This window comes from Patagioenas fasciata, chromosome W (genome assembly GCF_037038585.1).
Source record: "Patagioenas fasciata isolate bPatFas1 chromosome W, bPatFas1.hap1, whole genome shotgun sequence".
NCBI lineage: Eukaryota > Metazoa > Chordata > Aves > Columbiformes > Columbidae > Patagioenas > Patagioenas fasciata.
In genome coordinates, this window is record NC_092559.1 from 55,912,474 (window position 1) to 55,929,463 (window position 16,990).

Sequence of the window (16,990 nt, forward strand, 5' to 3'; positions counted from 1 at the left end):
ACTTCCATTTTAAGGACTCTCCTCTCATGTCCAGAAAATGACCTCTCCTCGTTGGCAAGTCGTCGAGCAAGTGCAGTAGATACCTACTTACATAAGCTATTCTTTGAGCAACACCTGTGGTTTCTCTAATTAATGATTACTTTAAAATCCTGTTCCTAAAGAATATGTCATAAATCTCTGGTACATGGTCTGCATACACAAGGAACTTTATGATTGTGTGGCTAGTTATTTTACAAAATTTTGGTTAGTCTTTAAAGGTCACTAAGGCTCTAGCAATCAGTAACATTTTTTGAAGCTATACATCTCCTATAATAATGTTCAGAAATACAGGTATCAAAAACATGTAAGAAGAGCTGGAGAGTTGTTTGGAGTCTGTAACTCCCAGGAACACTTTCACTTAATTGCTAGACAATTGTCAACCAGTTGAATAGCACATGAAACAGCCCCATAAAAAAATCTGACAGGATGACAGGCTGTGATGAGCTACAAGTATCCATCATGTATTAGTAAATAAGGTTGGATACAGAATCAATAGTGACAAGGTAAAAATTTCTGCATGAAAACAAGACGACAGTTTTTATTTGTAGGCACTAGCATATGAAATAGCTGTCTGTGTGGTTCATTATTACTTATGAGTAATATGTTGCTCCTCAGTGATCTCAGGTCTTCATATAATGTCAACAGTAGATCAGGGCACTGGCTGCCTGGCACAGGCAGCCCTATGCACCTGCTAACCACAGTGTAAGGAAACAGGGAGCAGATGCCTTGCCCTCCACAGAGAGGGCTGGTAGACAATGTCACTCCTACTTTACATTTATTCAATCCCCAATGTTAGCGTAAGGAGTGAGCCTTTGCCTGCATGCAACTTTTGTGTTTTGTAGAACAGCATGCTGTCTGTGGCATTCACAATGTAGGTGGCATGAGAAATGAATAACTAAGTCTATTGGGTGTATGTAGCAAGTTTTTGGTAGCAGGGGTGCTACAGGGGTGGCCTCTGTGAGAAGAGACCAGGGACTGCCCCGTGATGGAAAGACCCATCTCCAGACAGCTCCAAAATGGACCCAGCGCTGGCCAAAGCTGAGCCAATCAGATGGGGTGGGGGGAAGGTGTTTTAGTTTTTGTCTTTATTTCTCATCTTTTGTCCTGTTTTTTAATGGGATAGAGTTAATTTTCTTTCTAGTGGCTGTGTTTTGGATTTAGTATCAGAAGAATGTCGAAAATGCACTGATGTTTTGGTTGTTTCTGGGTAGTCAAGAAATTTTTGGGCTTCCCATGTTCTACCAGGTGCACAAGAATCTGGGAGGGATCAAAGTCAAGGCAGCTGACCCAAGCTGGCCAAAGGGTTATTCCTTACCATAAGATGTCATGCTCAGTATATAAACTAGAGTTAGCTGGGGGGCAAATACCACTGCTCAGGAACGAACAGGTTTTCGGTGCTGTGGGTGGTGAGCAATTGCACTGTGTAGTACTTGTTTTGTTTATTTTCTTATTATTATATCTTCCTTTGTTGTCCTATTAAACTGTTCTTATGTCAACACACAAGTTTTTTTTCATTTCCTATTCTCTCCCCCATCCCACTTAGGGGTTGAGTGAGAGGCTGCATGGTCCTAGTTGCCGGGTGAGGTTAAACCACAACACCATTCTACTCTATTTTTAATTGGCAATAAATTAAATTGCTTTTCCCCAAGCCTGTTTTGCCCATGATGGTGTGTGGCTCCTCTCAGGAATTTCTGCCATCCCAAACACTGTAATTGGGAAGCCCTAAGTGCTGGTTGCACTGAGGGTTCTTTGTGAAGTCAATGGATACCCCCACAGTTGCTCCAGCTCTACAAAAATCTCTTTTTTGTGGCACAATATGGCCCAAGCATGAATGAAATGTGGTTTATTCATAAATGATTCTTGCCCTAAATTTCTGAGACAGATACATACCTATTATTCTCATTTGCAAAATAAGAAATAGAGGCAGAAAACAAAACATTGTGTCCAAATTATGCAAGCAAGCAATGTCAGAGCTGACATTAGCTAGCTCTCCATTAAGTACTCTGCTGATGTTGGTCCAGACACCAAAGTCCCACTCATTATCTTTTCTCTTTAGCAAAGAACCAATTGTTTTTCTGAGTTGACTGTCCTCACATTCAGAATAGACATTTTAAATCGTTAAAAAAAAAATGCCACTTTATGATTTCCACCAGAAAAAAGTTTTTCAATACTATTTTAGTAATTACATTCCACATCAACAATACAAAACTATACTTAAATCTAATGTAAGCTGGCTTATTGAATCATAGGTAGCAGTCCTATCAAGTACAGGAGGAAAAACCACCATTGAAGGTCCACCGTAAATCTGTTCAAATACACTTAAAAAACAGGATGCTTTAAATGCATAAAATAAAAGTAGTTCAAAATTATGCAATTTCTGTGTGTCTCCTTTTCCAACTTAGACTCAGAATACTTATCTTAAAGACATAAACACTCTCCCCCATTATTCCCTTTAATACAATTGCTTATTTTTTTTTCCTTTAAAGAATATATCAAACCAAATTCAGTCAAAATGAGCTAAGAAAGTGTTTGAAAGTAAAATAACAAAACATTTGGGACACATCAGAAAGTCTTTGCTATGTGAAAAAAATCACACAACAAAAATAAAATAACCACATGCTGTAAAATGTCAATTTCTTTAAGTAGCAGCATATTTCATAATGTATCAGTTTCATAATAATGATTAGTATTCCTCATTTATTTATATTTTTCAATACCATCTATAAGATGTGAAGAGCTGTACATTGTTAAGAGAAGACAATGTGTGTGGCAGAGCTCACAAAATAAAGATAAAAATAGCTAGGATTTGGGGTTGACAGCATCTTTTATCTCTAAGTAGGCACAGTGACATTCATGATTTGATATACGGCATGCATTCATCAGTACTTAATTAACACACCTTAACAGAGAACTTTATGATTAGTTTTGTCAAAATAAGAGTTTTTCTTCCTTTATAAATGAGAGCAAAGGATATAACTTGCTTTATTCTAATAATCAACTGTCCTCACAGGTTTTTCACCATTACAAGCACTCTAGTTTCTTTTTCATCGTTTTCTCACTCCCTATCTCTTGCTGCTGCCTATATGTAGATGTCACATCCCACCCAGGGTTATGAGTGGGGGGAAGAAGTGACTCAGATTCATGGGTGCCCTTGGTTGGAAAACAGTACACACAGTACTTAAGGTCCGTAAACAAAAGGCTTTTATTTTGCAGCCTGGGCCAAAGGGTATATGATTTGGTGGCAGAAGGATTTACGTTATTGTAGGTTCAATTGGTAAACATAAAAAGTTTGTGGCATGTGCGGGGCTGTAAATCTTATGTTACTATGTTACCTATAAAAAGGAAAGCAAAAAAGTAGAAGTATGGGAAAGAAAGAAAAGCGAGAGAAAGATTTCACCATCCTTATGGCTCCACTTTATATGTGGAGTTTGCAGTCTCAGATGCAGCGATGTGCAAAAAAAATGGGAGGAGCAGCTGATATGGCAGAGGGTTGTGTTGCCATCTGTGTGAACCAATGCAGGCATGCTTCAAGAAGAGCCAGAGGCCACAAATGCATTTGCAAAGAGCAAGTTTAACTTTAGTTACCTCTCTACCAGGGGATCTCTGAAGTAGCACCTAAGCTCTCATGCAGAGGTAACACAAGCGGGGACACAGGCACTGCAGCAATTCAGCTCTGGTAAAAGATCAGTGGGCCTGCTGCGCTCACCTGTATTTCAAGGCTTCAGGCAGGCGATGCCTTGTGGTCTTTCTCACAACAAAGCAGGAATCTCAGGCATAGTGATAAGGTGCCTTAGAGTTTCTCACAGGCCTAAGTTATCTAAGAGAGAGGTTGTACTTGTCAAGAATACAAGGTCAGTAAAAAAATTAATGTGATGTATGTGCTTTTTCTACACTACAGCTGCAAGTCACTTGAGCCTATTTACATTTAACTTCGTCGCCATTCTTGTGCAAATTCACATACATTCCACCCCCTCCCTCAAGGGACTTGCTTCTGCTGAGGCCAACAAAGCTAGAGTTGTTCATTTGGGCTTGTGAAGTGTAGCACAGAGCAATTTACAGGGGCACACAATAAACACATACAGAAAAAGGAAAAAACATATTTCACAGAATCACAGAATGTTAGGGATTGGAAGGGACCTCAAAAGATTATCTAGTCCAATCCCCCTGCCAGAGCAGGAACACTTAGATGACGCTACACAGAAATGTGTCCAGGCGGGTTTTGAATGTCTCCAGAGTAGGAGACTCCACAACCTCCCTGGGTAGCCTGTTCCAGTGTTCTGTTACCCTTACTGAGAAGAAGTTTCTTCTCAAATTTAAGTGGAACCTCTTGTGTTCCAATTTGAACCCATTACCCCTTGTCCTATCATTGGTTGTCACTGAGAAGAGCCTGGCTCCATCCTCATGACACTCACCCTTTACATATTTCTAAATATTAATAAGGTCACCCCTCAGTCTCTTCTTCTCCAAACTAAAGAGCCCCAGCTCCCTCAGCCTTTCCTCATAAGGGAGATGCTCCACTCCCTTAATCATCTTCGTTCCTCTGCGCTGGACTCACTCCAGCAGTTCCTTGTCCTTCTTGAACTGAAGGGCCCAGAACTGGACACAATACTCCAGATGTGGTCTCACCAGGGCAGAGTAGAGGGGAAGGAGAACCTCTCTCAATCTACTAACCACCCCCCTTTTAATACACCCCAGGATGCCATTGGCCTTCCTGGCCACAAGGGCACAGTGCTGGCTCATGGTTATCCTGTTGTCCACCAGGACCCCCAGGTTCCTTTCCCCTACGCTGCTCTCTAATAGGTCATTCCCCAATTTATAATCGAAGTTGGGGTTGTTCCTACCCAGATGCAATACTGTACACTTTCCCTTGTTATATTTCATTAAATTTTTCCCTGCCCAACTCTCCAGCCTGCCCAGGTCTTACTGGATGGCAGCTCAGCCTTCTGGCGTGTCAGCCACTCCTCCCAGTTTGGTGTCATAAGCAAACTTGAAGATAGTACACTCTATTCCCTCATCCAAGTCATTGATGAATATATTGAATAATACCGGCCCCAGTACTGACCCCTAAGGCACTCCACTAGATACAGTCCTCCAACTAGACTCCGGCCCATTGACCATGACTCTCTGGCTTCTCTCCTTCAGCCAGTTCGCAGTCCACCTCACTACTCTGTCATCCAGACCACACTCCCTCAGTTTAGCTGTAAGGATGCTGTGGGAGACTGTGTCAAATGCCTTACTCAAGTCAAGGTAGACCACATCCACTGCCCTGTCATCATCTATTCACCTTGTTATGTCCTCATAAAAGGCTATGAGGTTGGTCAAGCATGACTTCCCCTTGGTGAAGCCATGTTGAATGCCCCTAATGACCCTCTTTTCCTTGATATGCCTTGAGATGGCACCAAGGATAAGTTGTTCCATCACTTTCCTGGGGATGGAGGTGAGGCTGACCGGTCTATAGTTACCCGGGTCCTCCTTCTTGCCCTTTTTGAAGATTGGAGTGACATTTGCTTTCCTCCAGTCCTCAGGCACCTCTCCCATTTCCCATGACTTATCAAAGATGATGTAGAATGGCCTAGCAATGACCTCAGCCAGTTCCCTCAGTACCTACAGGTGCATCCCATCTGGACCCATGGAATTATGGATGTCCAGATTGCTTAATTGGTCCCTAACCCAGTTCTCATCAACCGAGGGAAAGTCCTCCATTGTCCTGCCCTCCTCTGGGGCCTCAAGGGTACAGGACTTCTCAGGACAGCCTCCATCAGAGTAGACAGAGACAAAGAAGGCATTCAGTAACTCTGCCTTCTCTGTGTCTTCTGTCACCAGGGCACCCACCTCATTCATCAGTGGGCTTACATTGCCTCTGGTGTCAGTTTTATCTGCCACATATTTGAAAAAGCTCTTCCTGTTGTCCTTGACTCCTCTTGCAAGGTTTAATTCTAAGGAGGCCTTAGCTTTCCTAGTTGCCTCCCTACATCCTCTGACAACAGCCTTATAGTCTTCCCAGGTGGCCAGCCCCTCCTTCCATGATCTGTAAACTCTCCTTTTCCAGTTGAGCTTACCCAGCAGCTCCCTGTTTAACCACGCAGGTCTCCTGGCTCCCTTCCTTGACTTCCTACGTGTCTGGATGCTCTGATCTTGTGCCTGGTAGAAGCAGTCCCTGAATGCTAAGCAACTATCTTGGTCCCCTTTACCTTTAAGCAGCCTTGCCTATGGGATTTCCCCTAGAAATTGCTTGAAAAGGCCAAAGTTTGCCCTGCTGAATTCCAGGGTTGCAATTCTGCTTGCTATTCTGTTCCTGCCACACAAGATCCTGAAATAATAATGCTTTAAATCAGTTTTCCCATTCATCTTGTCAAGGAATTAAACAAGTCATTCAGCCAGGCATTATCAGTACATTGTTTCACTTGCTGCATTAGTCCCCAAAATGTGAGATTTTATCTTCCATGTTGGCTAGTTCATCATCTATGGTGAAGCAACACATGCCTTCAAAATCAAAGCAGCATTTGCAGCTGCTACCTACTCAGAGAAAACAACAATTATAAACATTCATGTCAAAATCCCTTAGCATAGCACAATTCTGTAATACAGCTACAGGGGTTATCATGCTAATGAAACATATTGTTAAGAGACCTGCAGCTGTTAATTTCTCCTAAACATTAAAGGCATATGTTTTGGGAACACTAGAGGCTGAACAGATCTAAGTTTACCAGGACAAATCTAAGTTTATTAACAGGAGTGTTGTCACCTTCCAGTAACACATACGCTGTTGCTCCAGGTCCTTCAGGTAAGTATTACTCTGGGTTTAACAACCTGGTGTGGGGTAATTTAATAAGGGAAAAAAAAGAATGAAAAAGCCCAACAAATAAAAACATTTTTTGCATTTTTTGATCAGAGTAACAATCGGTATATCAGTCTGTAAGCATTCTCATCGAAGTCTCCCACAATAGCCACAGGTTGTTTCTATGTTGTAGCTATAAACAGACAAATCTGCAAGTCCAATTGAATACAGTGAGCTTGTAAGGTTGTCATAAATTTATTCATCAAAGTCTCTAACACCATTTTGGCTGTCATATTTACTGGATATTGTTTTCCCTTACCGCATCGAAGTCCTGTTTCAGTTCTATCAGTGTAGTGTTGGCTTTACCGATACTTCGGCTGCCAATACCGATGGAAATACAGCATTCAAAATTTTCTTGGAGATTTCTCACTTGCAGCAAACAGATCTGCACCATCCAAGCACCTTCTTATGGGACATGCAACTAAACAGAATTCTCAGAAAATGTTATTTGAGCTTACAGTTTACTTAACAAATCTTGACCTAAGAGAGGTATAGGGCTTTCTGGCAAATACGAGAATTCATCTGTTAAAACTTTGTTCCGAATTTGGTATTCCATTGGTTTCAAAAAATGGCCTGCCTTTCTCTCTCTCTCTCTCTTTCTTTCTTTCCTTTCTTCCTTCCTTCCTTTCCTCCTTTCTTTCCCATAACCTCAGAAACTAGCACAGTGAATTTACTAAGAAGTCTCTTACAACTAGTTACCACAGAATAAGTCTGTTAAAAAATCTTTGGTTTAATATCCCAGCTTCATTAGAACTATGGATCCACTGGCGATGCCTTTAAGATTCACCCTCAGACTCCTTCATTCAGTATTACAGTTCTCTAGCAGTAACATGGCTGGGGGTGGGGGGCAGGGGGGAATAACACCTCCCTCTTGCCCATATCTGAGATGGGAAGATCTCCAGCCCAGCATGAAAATAAATCAGTCCAAACTCTACATCAAACCAGCCTGGCTCCACTCCACACTCTAATTAGTACCAATCTGACCCAGAGAAGCACTCAGCACTCTGACTTTCCAAAGCTGACCAGTGTGAAAAGACCAACATCAGTAAGGAGGTAAAATGATGAGCTCTTTCCCCACATGTACCAGACCCTAAGAAATTAGAAGGGAGCAAAAAGAAACAGCGCTGACAACCCCTGATTCAAATCAAAGAAGCAACGCAGTGCCACAAGAAGAATGGATGACAACACTCCAGGAAAAAAGGACAGAGAGGGGAGAGGAATAAAGCCTCCCTTTCTCTGCTTAGCAGCGGGCAAACAGGTTTTTCCATTTTTTTTTTCTTTTTCTTCTTGCTGCAGTTTAGATGTAGCCAAGGCCATGCAGGTGGCACAATCACTGGTGATAAGTGGCAGCTGACCCTGGCAGACTCCTTGATTACAATGAGCTGAGTTTATCTTACAGCTTGACACAGGCCCAAAATTTATATTCAAGCTGTTTCTTTGGATCTTTGGGTAGTGCTTTGCCCCGTAGTAACATCTTTCGTCTTTCATAAAGTCAATTCCAGAAGGCTAATACCCTGCTTCTTCAGAAGCAATTTCCATGTAGGTAATATGAATACCCTCTTCTTTAGAGAGGTTCCCTCCCAGGTTCCCAGTGGCTCATCTTCCACTCCTGGTGTTGATGTCTTTTCAGGGATTCGGATCTTCGGCAGCTTTCCTTGCTGCTCTATCAGCTGCACCGGGCTCCGTCTCCCCAGCTCGTCATCAGCTGTCACAGTTCTGCCGCTGTCTCTTCTTCATGCAGGATTCTTCTTTATGCAGGATCACGTTGGCGTGTTTGAATCACGTCGGGGTCACCATATGTTGTGGTTGAGATGGACAAACAACACAGACCAAGTTCTTATTATGTACAAACAGCAGTCTCCATTTATTGCCACAAACACTTTTTTATATAGCCTTTACCAGCTCAAGTGTCTTTTTGCTATTGTTTACAGGCTGCAATAGTAACATATAATTGGCTAATTTTGCTATCGTCAGTGTTACTCTTTTACTCTCTTCTATCTCTTCTATCTCACGAGTACACCTTAATATCTCCAGATACTCATTTACTCCCATCTTTCTCACGGGTAGGCCTTAATATCTTCAAGGCTAATTTCTGTTCCCATACTCTCTGTCAGGGAATCCATGGAACTGCTGCAGTCCCTCATGTACACCCTCGATCTGACTCCAGTAACTGGCACCAAATCCACTCACGCCATTCCCCCTAGTAGCTGGCACTTAGTCCTTGCAGCGCACATACACACAGACTCTGGTGATCAGGCACAGGGCTCAGCCAGACAACTGTACTGATCAGTATCATTTTATACACAACCAGCTTGTTTTATACCCTTTTCTGTCTACCCCCCTTCCTTCTTCCCTGCTCTCCCTTCCACCTGCATGTCCCCTGTATTGGATTTACATGGCAAGGTTTTGCTAGTGGGGGGCTGCAGGGGTTACTCTTCATAATTTCTACTGTCAAATAGAATGGATGTTCACATGAGAACTTCTTGCTGCACTTTTAGATAAAGACAGGACACACAGGTGCCATAATCATCAGTACCAAGTGGGAGCTGCCTTCAGGCTCCTGTTAACAATGAACTGGCTGAGTTTATCCTGAGGCCAGAGAATTTGAACAGCACAACACAGGCCTGAAGGCCAAGCTATATGTGCAGCACAGCAGAGCACAGGCATGGGCTTGTTCAGGTGTTATGGTTTAAACCTGACAGGCAGCTAAGCACCACAGAACTGCTTGCTCACTCGGTGGGATGGGGAGGATAATTGGAAGGGTAAAAGTGTAAAAACTCATGCATTGAGATAAAGACAGTTTAATAAGGAAAAAAAAAAGAATAAAAAAGCCCAACAAATAAAAACAAAACCAAGAAAAACAAGTGATGCAAAAAACCCCTAAAAGTGATGCAAAAGTGATGCAAAAAACCCCACCACCAGCTGACCAATGCCCAGCCAGTACCTGAGCAATAAGCAAAGGCAGCCTCAGCAAAACTCCCCCCCCAGTGCAGTCATTAACACTTAAAAGAATGAATCCTGTTGGCGACTGCTAACCTAAAGATATGTGAATCCTATCAGTTTTAGGTCAGTCTGTTCCTCTAACAAAGATAAGAGTGATTTGGAGAACCTCCCTATTCAGGATCTACAGGTACTACTGTCCTTGCAGTGTAGACATTCTGGAGCCTGCACAATTAGTTGAGTCTTGTTTAACATATATCTTGAGACTGTTAGATAAAGTGTCCTTTAGCTGAACTTCGCTCATTATAATACTAAAAATCACACCCCCATTATGTTCCTTATGTTCATATGTTCTTTATGTGGAACAACTACTTGATGTACAACGGATTTTCAGTCAGGATCACTACAGGGGTCATATTTGATTTCTTCTTCTGAATCTTTTTTACTTTGTAAAAATAACTGAATATTTACTGGAGTAGAACTTAAATCTGATATTCCCACACTCAGCCTCACCTCTGTCCCTGGGAAAGTAATGGAACAGCTTATCCTTGGTGTCATCTCAAGGCATATCAGGGATAAGAGGGTCATTAGGGGCAGTCAGCATGGCTTTACCAAGGGTAAGTCATGCTTGACCAACCTCATAGCCTTTTATGAGAATGTAACAAGATGGATGGATGATGGCAGAGCGGTGGATGTGGTCTACCTTGACTTCAGTAAAGCCTTTAACACAGTCCCTCACAGCATCCTCACAGCTAAATTGAGGAGGTGTGGTCTAGACAATAGAGTAGTGAGGTGGGTTGCAAACTGGCTTAAAGAGAGAAGCCAGAGAGTGGTAGTCAATGGTGCGGAGTCCAGTTGGAGGCCAGTATCTAGTGGAGTGCCTCAGGGGTCAGTACTGGGGCCAATATTATTCAATATATTCATTAATGATTTAGACAAGGGAGTTGAGTGTACTATAAGCAAGTTTGCTGATGACACTAAGCTGGGAGGAGTGGCTGACACGCCAGAAGGCTGTGCTGCCATCCAGCGGGACCTGGACAGGCTGGAGAGTTGGGCGGGGGATAACCTGATGGAATTTAACAAGGGAAAGTGTAGAGTCCTGCATCTGGGCAGGAACAATCCCAGGTTCCAGTATAGGTTGGGGAATGACCTATTAGAGAGCAGTGTAGGGAAAAGGGACCTGGGGATCCTGGTGGACAACAGGATGACCATGAGCCAGCACTGTGCCCTTGTGACCAGGAAGGCTAATGGCATCCTTGGGTGTATTACAAGGGGGGTGGTCAGTAGATCAAGAGAGGTCCTCCTTCCCCTCTACTCCGCCCTGGTGAGACCCCATCTGGAATATTGTGTACAGTTCTGGGCCCCTCAGTTCAAGAAGGACAGGGAACTGCTGGAGAGGGTCCAGCGTAGGGCAACGAAGATGATTAAGGGAGTGGAGCACCGCCCTTATGAAGAAAGGCTGAGGGAGCTGGGGCTCTTTAGTTTGGAGAAGAGGAGACTGAGGGGTGACCTTATTAATGTTTATAAATATATAAAGGGTGAGTGCCACGAGGATGGAGTCAGGCTCTTCTCAGTGGCAAACAACGATAGGACAAGGGGCAATGGGATCAAGCTGGAACACAAGAGGTTCCACTTAAATTTGAGAAAGAACTTCTTCTCAGTGAGGGTAACAGAGCACTGGAACAGGCTACCCAGGGAGGTTGTGGAGTCTCCTTCCCTGGAAACATTCAAAGCCCGCCTGGACACATTCCTGTGCGACCTCACCTAGGCGTTCCTGCTCCAGCAGGGGGATTGGACTAGATGATCTTTTGAGGTCCCTTCCAATCCCAAACATACTGTGATACTGTGATACTGTGATTTTAATTAGCAGAATTTAATTTTGATTTTGCACTTTATCTCTTTCGAGCAATGAATGTTGAATGACATATAATGTTGAACTCCAACTCTGAAACTCAGTCCTGTGTATTCAATAACTCGAAGATATACAGAGAGAGAGTACTTAAGATAATGTTAACTTGCATTTGGAGAAGGGAGTCCACTTCAGCTCTAAATCATGCCTCACAAGGAATTTGAAAACAATTTAACCGCTGGATAATTGCATACAATGGACACAGAGTCCAAAGTTTTGATATGTTTGGGAACCTGGATTGTGTTTTGCAGGTATGACAGAGAGAATCCTCTAGAGACTTATATGTGAGTACTTGACTAAATAGCTGTAAATTAGCCATGTAATCTGAGCACCCCTCAGCACAAAGCTGGGATGAGCAGGCCTCGCACGTGCACCTGTGGTATCTGTGGTGCCGAGGGGTCGTCTTTGTGAACATGGACACCATCTCGGCTCGCTGGTGTCACGGCCAGGCCCCACGGCAGTGCCGAGCCGTCATGCTCCCTGCCAACCGTTGCCAGGCAGCAAACGCACAACCGCGCTCGGGACAGTCAAGGAGCGCCCCCCTCTACGCCGAACACCACGTCCATAAAACCATGGGGGCTCACCCGGAAGCACTTCTGTGATGGCAGTGATGGGCGCCGTGGTTGCTTTCGGGTGTGCAATGCGCTTCCTCAGTTAGGTTTCTCCGTTGTGACCGGTTGGCACCGCAGACATCTTCCTCCGGGTTCGGCGCCTGCTGGTCTCTGATGCGGGGCTGCTCTCCTTCCTCCCGGCTCAATCTCTGTTACCATTAGTCCCCTCGGCTCGCTGAGCAATGCTGTTATGGGGCTCCGGAACCGCGGGACCACGGTGGTGGCTGACGCTGCTGCTGGTGGCCTGCGCGGCACGGGCCTCTGAGATCACTTTCGAGCTGCCTGACAATGCCAAGCAGTGCTTCTATGAGGAGATTGTCCAGGGCACTAAGTGCACCCTTGAGTTTCAGGTGTTCCTTGCTTCCCTCGGCCTCCGGGAAATCTCCTGTTATTTCATATTTACTGTTAATATCAGAGTTTTAATAACTTAATAGCTATATAAATTGGTGGGCACTCAATCTATGTTATGTGAACAGCCTATCTAAAGTGTTGCTTCTGATGCTTGGTCCCTCTGGATAAATATTTATAGCCTTATATATTTGAATAGATATTTAAATATTTCTAATAAAATGTCTACTATTTTAGAAAGCTTCTGTATGGTGTGCCTTTGGATAGAAGTCTCTTCATCCTTCAGGATGCTTTATCTTAAAGGCAAGAAGTTTGGAGCAAGGATTAAATTTAACTAGTAGCCTGAGAGTCATCAGAATAGTAAGCTATGAATATCTAAACTGCCAGTTGCTCTTGCTGTGGAGATAGGATAGCTAGTCTGATTCTACAGAATAATGTGCTGTAGACCAACAGTAATCAAAGACTGACAAAACTTGAGAGAATTATTATGAAGTTTTGAGGTTTTTGTAGGCGTAGTCTGAATGTGCTGATATTGGAAAGAAATACTTTAATTAGTTGTGCAGGAGTGAGCAGCAGAACCTCTAGAACATTGCTCTGTTGACATGCACATATGAAAATGAGCCAGGCTATAATACCTGTTCTACTGGACATATGCCATCCCTGCAACATAAAGTAGCTTGAACTAATAGGCTAGTTAGACAGTTTAGACCGTATGTAAAGGAGCTGTTTTATTGCATTTTGGTAATCTCAACTTGCTGAATAAGTTTGATGGATGGGCTTGTGGATATAGTAAATTACTGATTTATTACAGTAATGTCTTTGCTCCATCAAATTTCATCTACTCTAGCATTTGCTATAGTACCAGTATCTTAAAACGAAGTAACTAAAACTTCCTTCATAAACTGTTAGGAAACATAGTTGACATTATGTATCCTCAATTTAAAAGTTCTCATTTTTGAATTGTTCTGTGAGTCTTCCATAGGATGAGGATTTTTGCAAACACGTATTGAAAGATTTTTAAATTAACGCATTTTATTTTAAAATGTTTGTCAGATCAAACAATTTGCAATGCTGGTTGGGGGATAGCGCTGGTTAAGATAATTTCTTGTTTTCAGGTGATCACTGGAGGTCATTATGATGTTGACTGTCGGTTGGAAGGTCCTGATGGTGCTGTATTATACAAGGAGATGAAGAAACAATATGATAGTTTCACATTTACTGCATCCAGAAATGGAACATACAAATTCTGCTTCAGCAATGACTTCTCTACTTTCACACACAAAACTGTGTACTTTGATTTCCAGGTTGGAGAAGATCCACCACTGTTTCCTAGTGAGAACAGAGCAACTGCGCTTACTCAGGTAAAATATTGTTGTGTTTGACAGCAGCTGTTAGGTGGACAGACAGTTTTTCAAATTCAACTGCATTAGATATCTATATCACTGTTGAAAATGAATGGGTTGGAGTTTCTTTAAAATAAACTGAGTTACTAAAAGTGAACCTTTTCTAAAAATTAGGACTTACAGAATGCAGAGCTGAGGAGAGATTACCAAGTGTTTAAGTGGAAATTAGGGAAAATATACAGTGGCCTAGAGTTTAAGGGAACTTTTTTATGCCATGGTTCTATGTCTGTGGAAGTGTGTATTTTATAAACTGTAAAATATCAATGGATCAGGGTTTTCAAAATTCCTGAACTTTGGAGAAACTTTGAGAATAATTTGGTTTTATATTAAAATACTTTAGTCTTTTTTGAGGGGAAGACTTGCATGGTTGATCTCTTATGTAACAGTCACTTTTCAAAATGGGAAAAGAATTCTAGCAAAATAAACAAATGAACAAAATCAGTCATACTTAACTGACTTCTAGATATGTAATTTATAAGACACTTCAGTGGCAAAACAGTATTCTTGCTTGAGACTTATTTTCCTAATGTTCCCTTCTTTCTTCAGAATTTTTTTGTACCACTTCTGTCCAAACTACATCAGTCAACTTCACTAGGAATGGTCACTTCTCCAATTCTCACTAGCATTCTTACAATATAACTGTTACCAAACTTCACTTTAAGCAACCATTTCAAGATGCTGGATGCGATCACTATTTTACTAGTTTGAACTCAGTGGCAGAAATGCCATTTCCCAAATATCCATCTTGCTCACTTGAATTTACCCCATGTAAGTCTGCAGTGGCTGAAGTTTTATATTAAGTAGGTGACTTGCTTTGAATTCAGTTATAAATCTTATCTCTTTCTTCTCATCACCTTTCTCTTCTGCTTTATGTTGCCTTTTGATTCTTGATCTTGTAGCTCACTATCTCCCTGCACTCTCTGTGCATTCTGTTACATGTTTTTGATTTTTGTGTATTGGGAGGGGGTGGGGTGTGTAGTTGAGGGGGGTTTGTTGGTCGATACTTTGACACCAGTAGAGAGTATTGAGAACACAGAACATGCAGATTCTAGACCCAGCATCTTTGCAGGCTATGGGAGAAAGTATAAGAAAAAGTTTTTCACTGGGTTGTAGCATATTTAATGTAAATCAGATCTTTGGGAAAGAGGAAGTTAAGTTTCAAAGCATAAAACATCTTTGGTAAGTAGGTTCTCCGTTGCAATTTTTTTGAGGCTTGTAGTATGACCAAATTTGGGCAGACATTCACAGGGACTGTAAAAGGTAAACCTCTGAAACTGGACTTTGTTTAAATTTAAGGTCCCTTTTACAGAGTAGGGGAGGGCTATATAATTTAGCAGTGAAACAAATGGCAGAACTTAATGCATGAAATCTCCTCCTGAATTTTGTTTAGAATATCTTGGAGTTGTTCAGACATCTGTCCTGAAAGTCATCAACTTGAAAAGCAGATTTGACACACATATAAGTAACTGACAGTGGTTTTTATTAGGGTGTCAAACACCACCTTTTATAATAGATTGTGCTTTTGATCTTCGGAAATACTGATTTTTTAGGGGATAGTCAGTTGGTTAGTTCTAAAACATAAGTATTTTGAAGATATTTGTTAATTTCTTGATGGTCAAAAGACAATCATGGGTACTGACTCTTACTTTCAGAAGATAAACTAAAAATGGAAGAAGCTTATGTGTAAAGTGATCTAGGTCTTGGAATGCTCATAGTACTTAGATTGAAAAGGTTAAGATTTTTCAGGTTAGAAAAGGGAATGTGATTTTTATGATAGATGACAAGTGCAATTGGGCAATTTGATCTTGAGTGTTTGTTATATGAATATGGTAGGGAGCATCCAGGAACACAGAAAGATGAGTTGTCCTTTCTCTAATCGCTTTTTACATATGTGACTAATAGAAGGGTCTTATGCCAAAAGAATGTGTTGTGGTCAGCAATCTCGATTGCAGGCTTTTGTGAAACTGAAGTTTGTGAATTATGTGATGAAGAATCACACACTTCTGAAATGTAAAAGTGTTTTAACATCTACTATGCACATCTTAATGATATAAGAAACTTTTTAGCTATCTAAATATGGAGAGAGATTTACTGCTTGTTTTGCTGGTGTATGTGGAATTAACAAATGCTGGAATATGGCATATTTCAATATGGTGTTTATATTCACTTTTGTATCCAAACATGCATGAATTTTAATATTCAGTTTGTGGTTCTTAGAGTGCATTACTTTTTATTTGGTGTGCAGTTCTCCACACTTTGGTACTTAAATCAGTCACATTCCTGTGTGTAAAACAGTGGTATTTCAGTCTGACAGTGGACTGAAATAATCTTTCATCTGTAAAGCTACGTGAATCCGAATTTTAAATATCAAACCACAAAACTTCACAAAACTTCACAGAACAAGCATTAGAAGGGTTCTTAACTGAGCTGTATATTCGTTTGCTTTTCTAGATGGAGTCTGCATGTGTTTCAATTCATGAAGCTTTGAAGTCTGTCATTGATTATCAGACTCATTTCCGGTTGAGAGAAGCACAAAGCCGCAGCAGAGCAGAGGATTTAAACACAAGAGTAGCCTATTGGTCAATAGGGGAAGCAATCACTCTTCTTGTAGTTAGTATTGGGCAGGTATTTCTCCTCAAAAGCTTCTTCTCAGATAAAAGAACCATGATAACCCATGTTGGATCATAACTGGTACTGATAATGTTTCAGGTCATTGTGCTATTCCCTTGTGAAATTACTGTTCTCCAATTAATTGTAGGTACAAAGAACTAAATATGTGAAACATCTACATGTCTACCCTTCCTCATTAATTAAAAATCACAAAACATACACCAGAAGTTATGAAAGGGACACCCAATTTGAAATACAGAGTAAATTAATATTTTCTGATACTCAAGTATCT

General features: G+C 41.6%; 1 protein-coding gene across 1 annotated transcript; it reads left to right on the forward strand.

The window, feature by feature from the left end:
• The first annotated feature begins 12,519 nt into the window (after positions 1-12,519).
• LOC136115691 (transmembrane emp24 domain-containing protein 7-like) lies at positions 12,520-16,776 on the forward strand. The gene is made up of 3 exons (XM_065861897.1): positions 12,520-12,687; positions 13,801-14,046; positions 16,540-16,776. The coding sequence occupies exons 1-3, from the start codon at positions 12,520-12,522 to the stop codon at positions 16,774-16,776; spliced, it is 651 nt and encodes a 216-aa protein (XP_065717969.1).
• Positions 16,777-16,990: the final 214 nt, after the last annotated feature.